This window comes from Notolepis coatsorum (assembly GCF_963971535.1).
Source record: "Notolepis coatsorum genome assembly, chromosome: 7".
Taxonomy (NCBI): Eukaryota; Metazoa; Chordata; class Actinopteri; order Aulopiformes; family Paralepididae; genus Notolepis; species Notolepis coatsorum.
This window is the reverse complement of record NC_140171.1, coordinates 12,447,448-12,465,116: the sequence shown is the minus strand read 5'-3', so window position 1 is coordinate 12,465,116 and position 17,669 is coordinate 12,447,448. Positions and strand designations below refer to the sequence as shown.

General features: G+C 43.5%; 1 protein-coding gene across 1 annotated transcript in view; it reads left to right on the top strand.

Moving 5' to 3' along the window:
* Positions 1-225: 225 nt before the first annotated feature.
* LOC311232029 (uncharacterized protein) overlaps positions 226-17,669 on the top strand; it is an 88,557-nt gene continuing 71,113 nt past the window's right edge. Inside the window, exons 1-7 of the mRNA XM_084318695.1 lie at positions 226-305; positions 1,880-2,038; positions 2,429-2,537; positions 3,293-3,386; positions 3,665-3,815; positions 12,135-12,267; positions 14,200-14,325. Coding sequence (XP_084174821.1) covers positions 1,921-2,038; positions 2,429-2,537; positions 3,293-3,386; positions 3,665-3,815; positions 12,135-12,267; positions 14,200-14,325 — 731 coding nt within the window. The 5' untranslated portion in view covers positions 226-305; positions 1,880-1,920. The remainder of the gene's footprint in view (positions 306-1,879; positions 2,039-2,428; positions 2,538-3,292; positions 3,387-3,664; positions 3,816-12,134; positions 12,268-14,199; positions 14,326-17,669) is intronic.

The following is a 17,669-nucleotide window of genomic DNA, read 5'->3' as shown; positions in this document are numbered from 1 at the left end:
TATTATTATTATTATTATTATTATTATTATTATTATTATTATTATTATTATTATTATTATTATTATTATTATTATTATTATTATTATTAAAGTGAAAAGAAACAATGTGCCGATCATTAAAAATCCTGTAGTTGGCGACAAATGCAAGGCCACCGCAAAAAAAAACAATAGAAGAAGAAGAAGAAGAAGAAGAAGAAGAAGAAGAAGACGTCATTTCTTGTTTGGTGGCCGCGGCGCGAAATCAAATGGGCGAGAAAAAACAACTAGTTAACCGTTGTTGCAACACACTTTGGCAAAAGGGAGAGGTAAGGAGGACAACACCGTCGAATAAGTACACGAATATAACTATAGCCATATAATGCGAATTATATAAACTATATATATCAGTTATGTTATAAATAATACAATGACTACGTTAGTCTTGTCTGACCACATTCTACGCCACTCTGCTAGCTTGTTATATCACAGCCTGGCAAGTTAACTTTACCTTTGGATTTCCTGGGCGACGCACGTCATGTAATTTAATTTTACTTAACGTTACCCATAATAATTATATATTATCTAAACATTATTGATTTGAACACGATTTGTCAAACACCCACCCCGAAGTGTTAGACAAACGTCTATAAATAAGTAAAGCTGAATGAATGAATGAAAACTTTATTTAACAGATTGCAGAATGGGTACAATACAGTACGGCTCAATATACACAATTGTTAAGGGGATGCAGACCAGAGAAAGACGTTTGTCTTGTTTACATCAGGGTCCCCCATTTTCAATTCATAGCTAGTGAGTAGTGACCACTGTTCTCAACACACCATTCCTCAGGTCAGGCTCATCATTCACTTCAGTTTGAGGACCAAGTCTGGGGTTAAACATCACACTTCTGAAGTGTAAACAAACTACTGCACTGTGCACAGAAATATTCTAAACGTTCTGTGAGAAGTTGACAGTTGGTCATCATACTACACCTCAAGTGAGGAATAGTTTCGTCACTGATCATTTGGAAATGGTAACGTAAGTTAGCTCAATTTTTTCTTTTCTTTTGACTCTAAATCCCCCGCAAAATGACAGGCCAACCTTTCAATCTATTCACCTGTTTGACTCTCATGCAGTCATCTTATCTTTGGCATCTTATAATTCACACACAAACAGCAGTCCTTCTTGCTCTTTACCTTTTGAGGCTTTGCAGACTCACTCAGACAACTATAGACACGGTGTGTGACCCCCATCCTTCTAGATCACACTAGACTAGAGGACTAGGTCATTATTAGTGTTTCATTTGGGATTGTCACTTCTTGGCCAAGCTGCAAAGTTGCCACAATTTCCCCCTTAAAAGTTCTTACCTTAATCCTAACCTAAAAGGAACACGCCAACATTATGGGAATTTCACTTACCGTCGTCCTCGGAGTCAGACAAGAAGATGGATATACCAATTTGTATTTGGCAGAGAGGGATCCAGCTGCATGTTATCCTAGCTTAGCACAATGAGTGGAAGCAGAGGAGGAGCGGCTAGCTTAAAACTCCCACCGCTAGGCTAGCCGCTCCAACCCCCCGCTTCTAGTCATTGTGCTGCCTAGCTTAGCACTCTCTACTGAGCGCACAGAGAGGAAATTGGTAACTATATTCTTGTCGGACTATAGAAGATGGTAAGCTAATTTCCCATTATGTTCTCCTCACTACATCCTTGGGATCTAGCATCTCTACTGTCCCTCAACCCTGCCTTACGGCGTCCACTGAACTCAACCCTGCTTGACGCCGTCCACTGAACTCAACCCTGCTTGACGCTGTCCACTGAACTCAACCCTGCTTGACGCTGTCCACTGAAAGTAAACCGCCAACCTGTGTGACTGATGTCAGTCTTCCTTCTTCTGCTCAGTACCCCATCTAGAAAAGGAACAGACACTTGATTGTTTCACCATGGACATGAGCTTAATAATCATCGACAGTGAAGACGACAGTGAAGATGACACTGGTCAGCAGTCCATCAATGACCTCTCGGTTCTAATCGTGGAGGTGGACGAGAAGAAGAGCACAGGTAACGTTGGTGTCTCTTGTGGTACTAGGGTTGGTAGCATCATTGTCAATACCTGGAGCTTGTGTCAAAGGAGCACAGGTCAATTGAAGTTGGTAATGCTCTTTTGGGGGCTGTTATGGGTTATGTCATGGTGTGTTGTTCCATAGTATAAATATCTATAGGCATGTTTATACTTTCTTTTGAAATGAGACCAGTAACTTAATGATATACTTGTCTTTATAGACAAAGGTAGTGATATATTAGAGACTATTCTGAAGCCCTAATGCACAGAAAAGCACTGTTATGCACCTCCTCTGTATTGTGTCCCACAGTGGAGTACCTATATCTATTCATCTCTCCCTCCCTGTGTATTTATACTGTACTGTGTGTGTGTGTCTGTGATGGTACCAGACTATACGTTGTCTCCTAGTAAGTTGGATGAAGACCTGGTGATCACCTTCTCTCGGAAAGCCGAGGTGCTGCCTCACGCACGCTACGACTGCACCATACACCCGTTCACGTGAGTAGAATACTGCCTCACACTACGACTGCACCACACACCCGTTCACGTGAGTAGAATACTGCCTCACACTACGACTGCACCATACACCTGTTCACGTGAGTAGAATACTGCCTCACGCTACGACTGCACCACACACCTGTTCACGTGAGTAGAATACTGCCTAACACTACGACTGCACCACACACTAAGGCTGAGCCCGAACCCTGTTTTTAGGGTTTGAACGTTCGCCAGGGTTTATCGTTCGAACGTTCGTTTTTTTTTTTTTTTTTTATCCACTTTTCTCCCATTTTCTATATATTTTTCTCCCATCCCAATTTCGTATCATCCAATTCAACCCTCCCCTGTCACGAACGCTGTTTCTTGCCTCCCACAAGCCGGCTGCAATGTGGACTAAGTCATACATAGCACAAGTCCCCTTCGGTACTTGAGGTAACAGCAGTCGCATCTTTTCACCTGCGCAGCTCGATCTCTCAGTGGCGAGGAGTAACGCGTGGGAGGCTCACGCCTCACGCTGCCCCCGACACTTCCTGATTCTACTGCGCAGGCGCACCAACCGACCTGTAGGAGTCGCTGTCCACAACGCCCGATCCCCACCCATCAGTTTCCCACCTGTTTCATTAATTGTGCAGCCCTAAGTGCACAGGTTCCCAAAATGTGCAACATGCTAAACAAGCACACCGTCTGTAAAGTGTATATATCTCTTCCTCAGGGCTTCAAGTAGTTGCAACTTGCAATGTCTCTTCTGTCCTCAGGCCAACGGATCACGACATCCTAGGTCCAGTCGGCAGTAACCGGCTGTTCTGTGATCAATGCTTCTGCTATGTCTGCGACAAACTAGCATCAATGGTACGTGTGTGTATCCATGTGAGTGAAAGACGGGGACGGGGACGGGGGGGGGGGACGGGGTGTGTGTGTGTGTGTGTGTGTGTGTGTGTGTGTGTGTGTGTGTGTGTGTGTGTGTGTGTGTGTGTTCCATAGTGACTCTTCCTGTGTGTGTTCCAGTGTAAGGTGTGGTGTGTGTGTTCCGTAGTGACTCTTCCTGTGTGTGTGTGTGTGTGTGTGTGTGTTCCAGTGTAAGGTGTGGTGTGTGTTCCGTAGTGACTCTTCCTGTGTGTGTGTTCCAGTGTAAGGTGTGGTGTGTGCAAAACATCTGTCACTGCAACAGCCACAAGAAGAGTGTGTTCTGGAGCCATCACCGTGACAGCCTGCTGCTGGGAAACCTGAGAGCCTTCAACCTGCAGGTGTCGGACCTAGACAAACACCTCCGACATGCAGGTACACACAGACATAACCTAATCTTAACTATAACCTAAACCCTAACCTTAGCAGTGATGATACTAATAATATTACAGTAGCTTGTCATACATAATCAGGACGTCGAACATGTCTCCATTGGGTCCCCAACATGCCAAATGTCCTGATTTCATAGTGTGTATTCTCAAAATGATGTTCTGATTTTTCACAAAAGTACACACGCATATACATATAATACAGTACTACTACTATAACTATAACTACTACTACTACTACTACTACTACTACTATAACTACTACTACTACTACTACTACTACTACTACTACTACTACTACTACTACTCCTACTCTGTTCACATATGACTGTACAGCCACACACAACAGCAACAGGATTATCCAGTTCGTAGACGACACAACAGTCATCGGACTGATAAACGACAATGATGAGACGGAGATGAGCTAGTCCAGCTGACACGTTGGTGCAAGGACAACAGCCTTGCACTGAATGCCAGCAAGACTAAGGAGGAGCTCATCTTGGACTTCAGGCGACATCAGGGCAACCAATCCGCCTGGATGGGATACCAGTGGAGGTCGTCAACTGCTTCCGGTTCCTAGGACTCCAGATCTCCGATGACCTAAGGTGGACCTACAACACAGAGGTCATGCTCAAGAAGGCCCACCAGCGCCTCTACCCCCTGCGGCGCCCCAGGAAGTGTGGCATAAGCACGCAATGGCTTGTGAACTTCTACCAAGGCACAGTAGAGGGCGTACTGACAAGCTGTGTCACCGTGTGGCATGGCAACACCACCACTCAGGATAAGAAAGCCATCCAGAGGGTCGTGAGGACGGCAGAAAAGATCATCGGGTGTTAGGGCTGTCGCTAGCGACAATTTTGTTATCGATTAATCTGCTGATTATTTTATCGATGAATCATTAACCATTAATTTACCAGAAAAATCTATTTCAATTGAATATTTCAAAATGTTTAAAGGAACACTCTTTCTTTCTCACTCACCCATTTGGGTCCGTTCCGATCCGTTCTGGTCCGATCCGTCTCTGAGTGCGATCTCCCCCCTCTAGTTTGTGTACACACTTCAAGTCTTGGTGCGCTCCGGGTTCTGTTTACGGTTTGCGTTTTGAGCATGTACGCTTGTCGTAGGCGATGATGTCACGCTCGAAAATGTAAACACAGGAAGTGTTAACATGGCGCTGGAGACTGGATGCTGATATAAAATAAACAAATAACCAATAAATATGAAGTTATATTTGAACCTCTGTTGTCAAGCTTTTTCAATATAACCCACCCCCTTTTCTCACGAATGGATGGTGTTCCCAGGGCTAACGCTAAGCTAATGGCTAACGCTAGTTAGCTTAGCCTGTTCAGCAGCTAACATCCCATCGCTCGTGGCAATTATATTGCATGTCATTGATCTACTGGTCGACCACGGCCGACTGGTTGGGCACCACTGGTCTAATAGAAATAAATGCATTCGAACAAGAAAGTATAGTAGACAGACATAGCACTGGCAAACGCTAAGCTAACGGCTAACGCTAGTTAGCTTAGCCTGTTCAGCAGCTAACATCCCATCGCTCGTGGCAATTATATTGCATGTCATTGATCTACTGGTCGACCACGGCCGACTGGTTGGGCACCACTGGTCTAATAGAAATAAATGCATTCGAACAAGAAAGTATAGTAGACAGACATAGCACTGGCAAACGCTAAGCTAACGGCTAACGCTAGTTAGCTTAGCCTGTTCAGCAGCTAACATCCCATCGCTCGTGGCAATTATATTGCATGTCATTGATCTACTGGTCGACCACGGCCGACTGGTTGGGCACCACTGGTCTATAGAAATAAATGCATTCGAACAAGAAAGTATAGTAGACATATAGCTATGGCAAAAAAAGTTACCAGGCTTAATGCGAGCCAGGGAAGTCTTTACCCCCTTCCGTGACTGCTATGTGCAAGCCAGGGGCCTTATATCCGATACATTTCGAAGATATATAGAAGATATAAATATCATTTTAGTGGGTATTGTCCAGTTGTTGCTGTGTGTTTTTATCTGCCCACAATTCAAGCAAGTAACGACGTTGTGTGTGTCACTGGCGCACACCCAGAAGCACCTATTTCAAGCGTCCCAGGTTCAGCGGGGGGGGGGGTAGTACGAATCATCGCCGCTTCGCACCCAAAAGGGGTGTGTCCGTCTGAGTGAGAACACCCGTCCCCGTCCCCTGTCCCCGGGGGCGCTGATTCGACCCCGAAGTGTCTGTGTGTGTGTGTGTGTGTGTGTACATACACACCCTGGAGTTGGACAAGAAGATGCATACCTTTTTCTTCTCTGTGCATGCAGTAGGAGTAGGAGGACGTTGGGAACTAGGCTAATGGAGGAACCTACTTCCAGTGACTGACGCTAAGCTATGCTAACGGTGCGTGTCTTCCTACTCCTACTGCATGCACAGAGAAGAAAAAGGTATGTATCTTAACGCCAACATTTTGGGAACCCTGGAGTTGGACAAGAAGATGCATACCTTTTTCTTCTCTGTGCATGCAGTAGGAGTAGGAAGACGTTGGGAACTAGGCTAATGGAGGAACCTACTTCCAGTGACTGACGCTAAGCTATGCTAACGGTGCGCGTCTTCCTACTCCTACTGCATGCACAGAGAAGAAAAAAGGTATGTATCTTCTTGTCTAACTCCTGGTGGCAAATAAGCAAATTTCCCAAAATGTTGGAGTTTTCCTTTAATGAGTATCCTCATCCTTTTTAGCTTTAGATTTAAAAAAACTACCAGCCAGAGAGATTATTACCGGCCATAAATAGCTTTTTAGTATATTTTAATGAATTATTATGTGTTGTGTGTTATCTCTCCACTCCACGCTACAGTAGTGCTTGTGCCAGCACAGGAGATACGATTAAAATGTATTTTTTATATATAGGCTATATCATCATCATTAGGTGGCTTCTTCGTTCCGAAGGTTGCCCATCACTCTCCAACCCATTCTGTCCCCACTTCTTCTCTCCAACTCCGTGACTCCGCCTCTCACTCCGCTCCAATCACAGACGTCGTCTACCCAGCCTCTTCTTGGTCTTCCACTTCCTCTCTTTCCATCCACCTTCCCCATCACCACCTTCTTGAACATCTCCCTGCTGGATCCTCTCAGAACATGCCTGCACAACTCCATCTTTCTCTTTTTCAACCTCTCCAGCAGCTGTCCTCCTTGCATATCTGCTCTTCTCAGTACCTCCTCATTCTTGATCTTATCCTTCCATGTTATCTTCAGCATCTTCCTCAGCGTCCACATTTCAAAAGAGTCTATCATCCTCTTTGCCTCTTCATTCAGCGTCCATGCTTCTGCTCCGTATGAAAAGACTGACATAACATACGTTTCCAAAATCCTGGTCTTCGTTTTCCAACGTATGTTTCTTCTCAATAATTCCTTATGGTTCCAGAATGCGCCCTTTGCAATTCCGGTTCTTCTCTTAATGTCCATGTTAGCTCTTCCACCTTCACTGATCCAGCTTCCAAGGTACATGTACTCCTTCACTTGTTCAAGTTTTTCTCCATCCACCTGTATTTTACAAACAGTTCCTGGTGTTTTTTCAATGATCATTACTTTAGTTTTCTTTGTGTTTAGCGACATTCCATAGTTTTTGCATTCGACATTCAGCTTATTCATCATGTCCTGTAGATCTTCTTGACAGTTACAGACTATAGCCGTGTCATCCGCGTATCTTATATTGGTGATGTTCTCTTCGCCAAGTTTTACTCCTTTCCCTCCTCTCAGACCTTTTTTCATCAGTGATTCACTGTACATATTAAAGAGTACAGGGGACAAGATGCATCCTTGTCTTGCACCCTTCTCCACCGGGAAGTCTCTTGATTTCTCCTTTCCTATTCTAACATTAGCCTTCTGCCTCCAGTATAAGTTGGCAATTATTCTTCGGTCAGAAACTGGTATTTTGAATTCTTCCATTGTTCTCATCAATGTTGTATGTTCAACTCTGTCGAAGGCCTTCGTGAAATCGATGAAGCAAATATACAGCTTCTTCTGTTGGTCTATCGATTTTTCACCAATGATTCTGAGTTGGCAGATTGCATCTCTTGTTCCTTTTCCTTTGCGAAAACCCATTTGGCTATCCGAGAGCTGATGTTCAATTATGGGTTCTATTCTGTTCTTGATGATTTTCGGGAGTACTTTTGATGCATGAGATATCAAACTGATAGTCCTGTAATTGTTGCATTCTGTGGCTCTTCCGGTCTTTGGGATCGGAATGAACATTGATTTTAGGAAATCATTTGGAATATTTCCTGAGTTATAGATGTTGTTTACCAGTTTCACAAGGAGCTCGATGCATCTGTCACCAGATAGATATAATATACATATTTAAATCAATATCTTCCTTTTCAATAAAATAGGCTCGGGAATCAGGATTGTTAAAGCTAATTAGCCTAATCCACGTGAAAAAGAGTAGCATATAGTAAATGTATGCACACACACGCGCACACACACACGAGAGGGAGAATAGCTTATAGCAGACTTAATGATGTTGCAATATTTTTGCTAATGAAGTGAAATGTTTTATCAACTATCAAGTTCGTTTTTATAGTGTACATTTTAGGCTACTTCATTGATCATCATCATTGAACGTACAGAGAGAAAGAGGGAGGGAGACCCCCCCCCCATTCATCACTATTAGAACTCCATGAAACTGATCTATCCTGTGCCTGTGAGCTAGCTTAGCTTAGTTAGCACTAGCAGCTAACGTTAGTTAAAAAGGTTTTTAACCGTGACAGGCATATTTATAGTAAATGCGAGGATATAAAGCATGTTAAAGACACATTTATTGGACCCGTAGAGTTTACATAGAAACAGCGTGACTCCCAGGCGTTCACAGGCTATAGAACGCAGGGCTGAAGAGCCCAGCAGCTTCACAAAGGCATCAACTGAAGGGACTCTTGATGGCCTGATGGTACTTTGTACAAAGATTATATCTGGACTATGTGGACTGAATGGCAACTGTGAAGCTGTCTCTTACACAAAGCCATGTAAAAAGACTTTGTGTCTATTGTAGATATATTTCTCAATCTCTGATTTGATATGTCTAACACTGGTAAGAGGCACGAAGGAGTGACTGGTTGTCTTTTTTTTTTTTTTTTTTTTTCTTTTTTGATGGTATATATTTTTTTATTTTTGTCGTCTTGATTTTGTCTGTTCGGTCTGATTTGTTTGTATCTGTGTTAAAACATTGAATACAAATAATATCAAGAAGAGCTGCCAAGCTGCTTCTAAACTGTAAAGTGTGGGTATCGGCCAGGGTCAGCCCCTCGCTTCCAGCTGGAGCGAAACACAGAAGTTATGTGACTGTCGAGTCCTGGCTCTAGGCAGAATCACCAATAGTGGTCTAAGAGAAGTTGATTCTATTTTGAACGTGATTCACTGCACATTAGTTAGATTACACGTTGCGCATGTTATGACTTTGAACGTCCACCGCAAAAGGCACATTTAACAATGCGACGCGTCGATCATGAATATGCAAACCGATGAAATTTACTCCATGACAGCCCTAATCGGGTGTTCACTGCCATCCATTGAGGAGATCCATGAGTCCAGGTGTCGGAACAAAGCCATCTCCATCATCCAGGACCACAACCACCCGGGACACCAGCTGTTCTCCCCCCTGCCATCTGGTCGCCGTTACCGCAGCATACGAACAAACAAACCGGTATAAGAACAGTTTCTACCCACAGCCCGATGAACAGTTAATCTGCTCATTACTCGACTCAAATGCTGCTACAATGCTCAGCCACTTACTGCACCCTCGGGCATCAATATAATGTGCAATTATTTTAGCTCGTCTGTATGGCTGACCTTCAAAGCTTTTTTTGGCAATCGAAGCTTCGGGGCCGAGCTTCGATTTTAATTCGAAGATTTGAGAAAAAAAAAAAAAAAATATATACATTACCGATACCGATATTCCGATATTGTCCAACTCTTAATTTCGATACCGATACCGATACCGATATCAACCGATACCGATATATGCAGGGTTTCCCCCCAAAAAAACTGAATAATTGCAGGTAATTAATAATTTCACTGGATGCATTCAAAAGGCTTTCTAAATGTAAGCATTATCTGTGCAAAATATGATAATTAAAAAAGTAAAAATTAACATTACATATCTCTTGTTGAATTAAACCAACATGCATACTTTTGACAATAAATAAAATAAGAATTGGTTCTTACTTGCTTGCCTGGGTAAATAAAGGTTAAATAAATGTAAAAAAAAAAAAAAAAAAAAAATTATTTATTTTTACAGATACCGATATTTTCCAATATCACATTTTACTGCCGATATCGGCCGATAATATCGGTCGGCCGATAATATCGGACATCCCTAATATATATATATATTTTGTCTTATGTTGTGGGACTTGTACAGCACTTTGTTGTTTTTAAATGTGCTCTATAAATAAAGTGGATTGGATTAATTAATTAAGTAGCCCCTTTCGTGACTGTGACGCAGCCAACAAGGTTTCACTCGGCTGCGCTGCCTGGGTGCAGTGGGGCTGCTCTCACAGCCAACGACATGACATTACATAATTATGTTGCAACCTTCATCTATCAAGCAAACAATTATATTATATTTAATTTATAATTTATAATTATATCAGACAATGCACCTACAAAAGCAGATGATTACAATTAAATTAGCCAACTTGGTAACACATTAGTCATAGCAGCATAGGCATAGCCTTATTAATGTTTTGTGTGGCGTCGCCGTCGTGTACAACTCCAAGGGATATTCCCTTGGAGATGCATTTTGGAGGCAAAAAAAATATATATATATATTTTTTTTACACTTCGATTTTTTTTTTATGTTCGAAGCTCATGCCATTGAACGAAGCTTCAAAGTATTTAAGACAGCCCTACTTGTCTGTGTACTTATCATTATTATTATTTTTATTTGTACATCATATTGCACATACCGCAGACGGTTGATTGTTTATTGTATATAAATACCTGCTTTTTTATTTAGTAAATTGTTGCATTTTATTCCTTGATGCTGTGGAGCAGAGATTTGAATCTCTGAATCTGAACTACTGCTGCTATTACTACTACTACTACTGCTGCTACTACTACTGCTACTACTGTTGCTACTACTACTACTACTACTGCTACTACTGCTGCCAGGGGTGTAGCTCCAGATTCTGGGCCCCATGAAAGAATGTATTTGTATGCCCCCTAGTGAATGCGAGCGCGCGTAAGCGAATTATTTTTTGCCATTTTTTTATTAATGAAAACGCATAATATGGTTTTTACCTATACATTCGGATCAGCAGTTCAGCACCTGCACTGTTGGTGGGTGAGCCTAGTAAAGGATGTCGCATTGTGTTCATCTTCAATGAATGGACCAATGCAATAGTCTACCAAAGCCCCCCCCCTCTCTATATATCTCACACACACACACACACACACACACACACACACACACACTTCAGAAACAAACATAGTATCAATGAGAGCATCAATAATACACCTGAGTGATGTCTAGTAAAAAAAAAAAAAATTTTTTTTTTTGGGGCCCCCCCTCAGTGCTGGGCCCTTGGAATCATCCTAAGCTACCCCCCCGACTGCTGCTGCTACTACTACTACTACTGCTACTGCTGCTACTACTACTGCTACTGCTGATGCTGCTACTACTGCTACTACTGCTGCTGCTGCTACTGCTACTGCTACTACTGCTGCTACTGCTACTACTACTACTGCTGCTACTACTACGCTCCAACCTTTGTCAATCAAATTGTATCAGTTGTAATTAGGGATGCTCGATATTGGCTTTTTTACCGATACCAATATACCGATATTGTCCAACTCTTAATTTCCGATACCGATATCGACCGATACCGATATATGCAGGGTTCCCCCCCCCCCCCAAAAAACGGAATAATTTCAGGTAATTAACATTACATATCTCTTGTTGTGGAATTAACACAACATTATGCATACTTTTGACAATAAATAAAATCAGAATTTGTTCTTACTTGCTTGCCTGGTTAAATAAAGGTTATAGAAATGTAAAAAAACGGCAGATAATATCGGACATCCCTAGTTGTAATTGATTTGTTATCCTTACTTTTGTCTTGCCTTGTTATCTTATGATTTTATATGCTGTGTGATTTGATTTTTTGCTTATTTCTGTAAGTCTCATTTATTTTCAAACCTTTATTTAAGCTATAAACTTTAAGGCAACTACAGTTTCCATAATTTACAGTCACATTGAGTGTATGTACATAAACTATTCCTCTTGATTAAACATATATTTTTCCTACGTCCAGATTCTCTGCTGAATATATTCAAATCACGGCTCAGCAAGGAGTACTGCATCTACCTGAAAGGAAAGGATGCTGATCCCTCCGTGCCTCAGCCCCCTCCACACAGCCAACGACGACTGATGCCTCAATTCCATGAGTGAGTGACACAAGCCTGGGCCAAAGCCTGGGCCAAAGCCTGGGCCATTCAAATCAACTTTTGTGCAGGGTTTTAAAAAGTCTTGGGTCTTAAATTCTTAATTCTCAATTTAAGGCCTTAACACTTTGGGTGCCACGCGTATCGCTTATCTTTACCCCTAGAATGCCAGTGTTATAGTCGTTTCCACGGTCGTTTCACTATGTTTGTGAAGCTGTGTGTGTGTGTTTTGTATTATAGCTGTGGAGACATGGTGTGGCTCATTTTGACAAACATTACTTGTAGTTCAACGTGGGAGTAATAGTTTGTTTCCACGCGCTGTAGTTTGTAGTTTATTACACGCTAAACATTGCACATTTCCAAGATAATCCAGTCTTTTTTCATAGATTGTGAGATAAAAACGCGTTATGTGCAATAAGCCCAAACCGTTCTGGCTGATCCCCTGAGACCCCAAATACTCCCAAATCAAAGGTATATGTACTCTCAAATCAAAGGTATATGTACCTTCACAAAATCATCAAGGGGGGCGGGGGCGTTCTAACTCAAAACTGTGGTCGTGTTTGCCGAGCATGTTTTTTGTCCGGCAAAAAAATCTCCAGGCGATCGCTCCGTCTCCGAGGAGGAGGGGCCCTTGCAAAAAAAAAAAGAGAATGGGTGTATCCACACCAAGCTATTCCAGTTCAGACACGGACGATACTGCCACCTGGTGATTGTCGATCGGCATTGCAGTTCTAGTGTGTGGGGATGTGCCAAAATGATGCAGATTGCTCCGGGCAAGTCTGTAGAGCGGGGATCAAAGTAAAAAGATCAAACGATCCAAAAACGTAATTTCTCGTTTTTGTCACTCGACGCTTGTCGAGCAAAAACGTAATATCTAATTTTTGGCACTGAAAGTGTTAGTGTATTAAAAAGTCTTACATTTAATTTGCACAAGTATTATGTGGGGGCAGCCCGGCTGTCGGGAGATGAAATAATGTTAAATATATTAAATATTTTTTGTATTCAAGTCGTTGTTTTTTGCGGGGCTACCGGGAGCTTGGTGCGCCTGGCGAGAGCTTGTATGGAACGTAGGGCTGGGCGATATGGAAAAAAATCATATCGCGATAACGATATGATAATGTTATCATATTTCTCGATATCGATAATTATCGAAATTGTTATAAGTATAATTTTTTTTTTTTTTAAGCAACAGATGTATGTTTATTTTGCAGCAATTCTTTGTCATTGCCGCCATCTTTAGTGTTACATCCCCTCACACTCCAGTTCTCAGGCTGCAGCTGGTTTAAAAGCGAAAGTAAACCGGCTTCTCTGCTGGCTGTGGCTCCAGGGGAGTTGAACAGTTCTGGCTCTGCTAGTTTCTTTTCGATCTTTTGGCGCTTTTTTGGTGAACAAACCACCGCACATGTGCACCGTGACTCGTGACTGGAGACTAGTTCTGCTAGCACACATAGCCTACTGTGTACAGACGGTTTCAAACTGTATTTTAAATTAGAAAGCAAACAAAATAAATGGACAAGAGAAAAATAAATCTCAATTTGGTCAGTATTGTCATTTGGACAAGCAAAGCCATTACTTTAAGTTGCAGGCAAGAAAGACAAGTCTGTCCACTGTCTCTGGTTTTAAAACTGCCCTGTTGCAGGTCCAAAAAAAAAAAAAAAAAAAAAATCTTTTTCTTTTTCTTTCGATATTCGATATCGATTATTAAAATATATCGTGATATTTATCGTTATATCGCCCAGCCCTAATGGAACGTGCAATAATTTTAATTAGTCATCGAAAAGTCATGGGATTTCATCAACACAAACATGTTGGAATCCCTGCATAATGCACCTTCAGAAATCAAAGCCACGTAAACGTAAGAAGGTTGAGCTCCCAGGATCGGTATTGTCAAAGGATGACGTGGTATCAAATGATCATGTAATGTGTGTGTTGCAGTTACTCACCGGTGTATGAGTGTCTGTCATCCTTCCTGGACGAAGCTGACCGACAGGAAGACAGAGCAGCTGCCGTCATGCGACTGGGAGCTGCACAAGACTTCCTCCTACACTACCAGGCTCCAGGGTACGCACACGCACACTGTGGACATTCATGCCTTGTTCCACAAATTATTCATGATTTTGTTTTGGAAAACACATTTTGCCCTATAATTTTTCTTGTGACTGATGAGACTCGCAGGCTAAACTCACAAACAATATTAATCCTGTTCAGTGTTTCCCACTGGATTTTGTGAGACTGGTGGGTGAAACTTGGACCCTCTAGGGGGGTCCGGGGGCATGCTCCCCCTGAATTCTTTTTACATTTAGTTTTGTTTTCATTAACCCATTCAGTGCCAAGCACGAGATTAGTCTGGTTAACTCGCCATGTGTAACTGAGGGGTACAATTCCCTGACTGTATTGTTAGATATGATATTTAATACCACTACCTCTTGTACTTTAACTTCTGGCCATCCAGTACATGATATAAGTATGATGAACACTTTCCCACCTGATGAAACGAATCCACACAAATGTACCAAATCGAAGGTTTAATATAGCAAAAGGTATATACAACGTTCACTTAATTACATTTATGATTTGAAATATGAAATATGCACTTTTATGGCAAATGAGTATTCGTAGGTAAATCAACATTGAATGTCCAATCTCTGGTTACGCAGGGAGTAAGTATACAACCTGGAATATTTAGGAAACGATAGCGATGGTACTTAAATGATTATAGCTGGATACACTAAGGGGGGGGGGGGGTGTCCCGCTGGTTGTAAGACAGTAGGAGGGGGGGGGGTTAGAGAAGCCGCTGGCGGTATCCCATCTGGCCGACGGTGTCTTGGGAGAATCCAAAGTCTTGGACACGGTGCCCACAGAACCTCGGTCCGCAGACGAATACAGCTGGACCCTCTGTGGACGGTAGCTGCCGGTCCACAACGGAGAGACGTGAGGCGACCTCACTGGTGTCGAGCGCCGTCTCACCTGGAGTCCTCTCCGGGGGGTAGTTCCAACACTCCGCAGTGTTGGCCTTTATCCATGGAATAATCAAAGCACCCAAAGCATAATCCAAGCCGTGGAAGGCTCGCCGTCGTCCGGGTAGAGTAATCCAATATACAGGTCCAGTCGCTCTTGGCCCGGAGCTCCTCGGATGCAAGCACCACTAGGGGTCTGCTCAGCCTGGTTAAGCGTCCAGATAACGTCAGGAACGATGGGGGTACTGATAACTTTAGAACTCTAACCGAACGATGCACCATACATAAATAGACTATTATTAGCTTAATAGAATACGTCCAACTCGACGGTATAGTGCCAAACTATGGCTATTCAATTATTAATCTACACGATATCTCAATGCCTATTCTGAGGCCAAGTAGGCCTTACTACACCACACGTGCGTCGTGGGGAGGCTTTGCGTCTGTCACTCTGTTGGAGGGTAAAGAACTGGACTAAAGAAAGTTCTACTTTACTTGCGCCATATATATATATGCGCTATGAACAAATAGTACCATTCGTATTTCGCCCGACATATTCCTGCGCGGAACCGGGGCTTGCCACGACATGTTAGGCGGCACGATTGAACTTGGACCTAGGGGCATGGCAACCTGGCGCCAGGTTCTCGTCCAATGGTAGAATGAAACTATTATGGGCTGTTTAGTAGACTAAAGGGATATTCAGTGCATATTGTACAAGGAATATACAGGGGATATCAAACGATATACAAATACAATTAAATATATATATATAAATAAATATATATATTCGGTTTAATCTGATCCTTCACAACAGCCGCCCCCTAATTAGTCCCACCTAATTAGCTAAGCAGAGACAGATTAACCGCACTGTCTACCACTCAAGGTCCGCTGTAAGGGTCAGTCAACTCACAAAGTCATGGGGTCATGGTCATCATCGATAGTGTCTGGGAGTCGGGGCAGTTCTATGAGCCTCGCCACGGGACGTGTGTAAGTGCGCCCTTGGACGAGTACTCCAGCTGCTCGGACCTTGCCATCGGCACCGGTGATCACTTTGCTTACGCGGCCAGCCGGCCACATAGCTCTGGGTAGTGACTGGTCAATAATCATGACGACTGTTCCTTCTGTCAAATTGTCTCTCTCTTTTACCCACTTCTGGCGGGTCTGTAGAGACGGTAGGTAGTGGAGTAGGAAGCTGCTCCAAAACTTGTCAGCTAGTACTTGGCTGTACCTCCACATTCTTCGGCCGTTCGCTTCTTCAGGCCTGTACATTGTCTGGGGTAGTGCGGGGTCCAGCCGCCCCATTAGGAGTGTGTTGGGGGTGACTGGGTCGACATCTGCTACATCACTTGAGACGTAACCGAGGGGCTTGGAGTTCAATACTCCCTCGATCTCCGTGAGGACTGTCATTAGGACTTCCTCCGCCACAGTCTGGGCCCCAAGTACGGCGTACAGGGCTGTCTTTATAGAACGTACTTCTCGTTCCCAGGTTCCACCGAAGTGGGGTACGTTCGGGGGATTAAACTGGAAGTCAATCTGGGCTGGAGCGAGGTGGGTCTTAAGTTCTGGGCCCATAGCTTGGAAGCTCTCTCTCAGCTCTCTTTCTCCGCCTTTAAAGTTTGTCCCGTGATCAGACAACAATGTAGACTGTTTTCCTTTCCGTGATGTGAATCTTCGGAAGGCCATAAGGAATGAGTCTGTGCTCATGGTCGGAAGGAGCTCGATGTGTATCGCTCTGGTGGTCATGCATTTGAATACAATACCCCACCGCTTCTCGGTGCCTCTTCCTCTCTTTATATACAACGGGCCAAAGCAGTCCATGCCTGTGGAGTGGAATGGCTTGTCGCCGATTCGGAGGCGACAGGGGGGTAAGTCAGCCATCCGTGGTATGCTGGGCTGCGCGCGCCACTTACGGCAGTCTAGACAGGTTCGCTGGAAGCGCCGTACTGCTTCTCTCCCTTGCAATATCCAATAACGACGTCTGATCTCCGCGAAGACTCTCTCTGCTCCTGCGTGGTGTACATCCTCGTCGTATTTCTTTATGATCAGCTCTGTGACCTTGTGTCGGCTGTTCAAGACGATCGGGTACTTAATGTCATCTGGTAGATCGGGGGCTCTCCGCAGGCGACCACCCACTCTGATGAGATTATGGGCGTCACTCTCTGGTGCCAGGTGAATCAGTCTGCTGTCTGATGGGACGGGGTTTCCTCCCTGTAGACAGTCTAGCTCATCGGGGAACGAGTCTCTCTGGGCTCGTTGTAGTAGAAGAAGTTCTGCTTCTTCGTAGTCAGCTGCTGACATGTCAGTGGTAGACTGAATCTCTGGGTGGTGCCGCAGGAATGTTCTTTGCTGCGCACTCTCTAGGGTAATGCAGTCATCTATGTTGGGGTCTGTGGAGGCGACAGTGCTCAGTCCACAGAACATAGGTTTCTTGTTCTCAGCCTCCTCGTT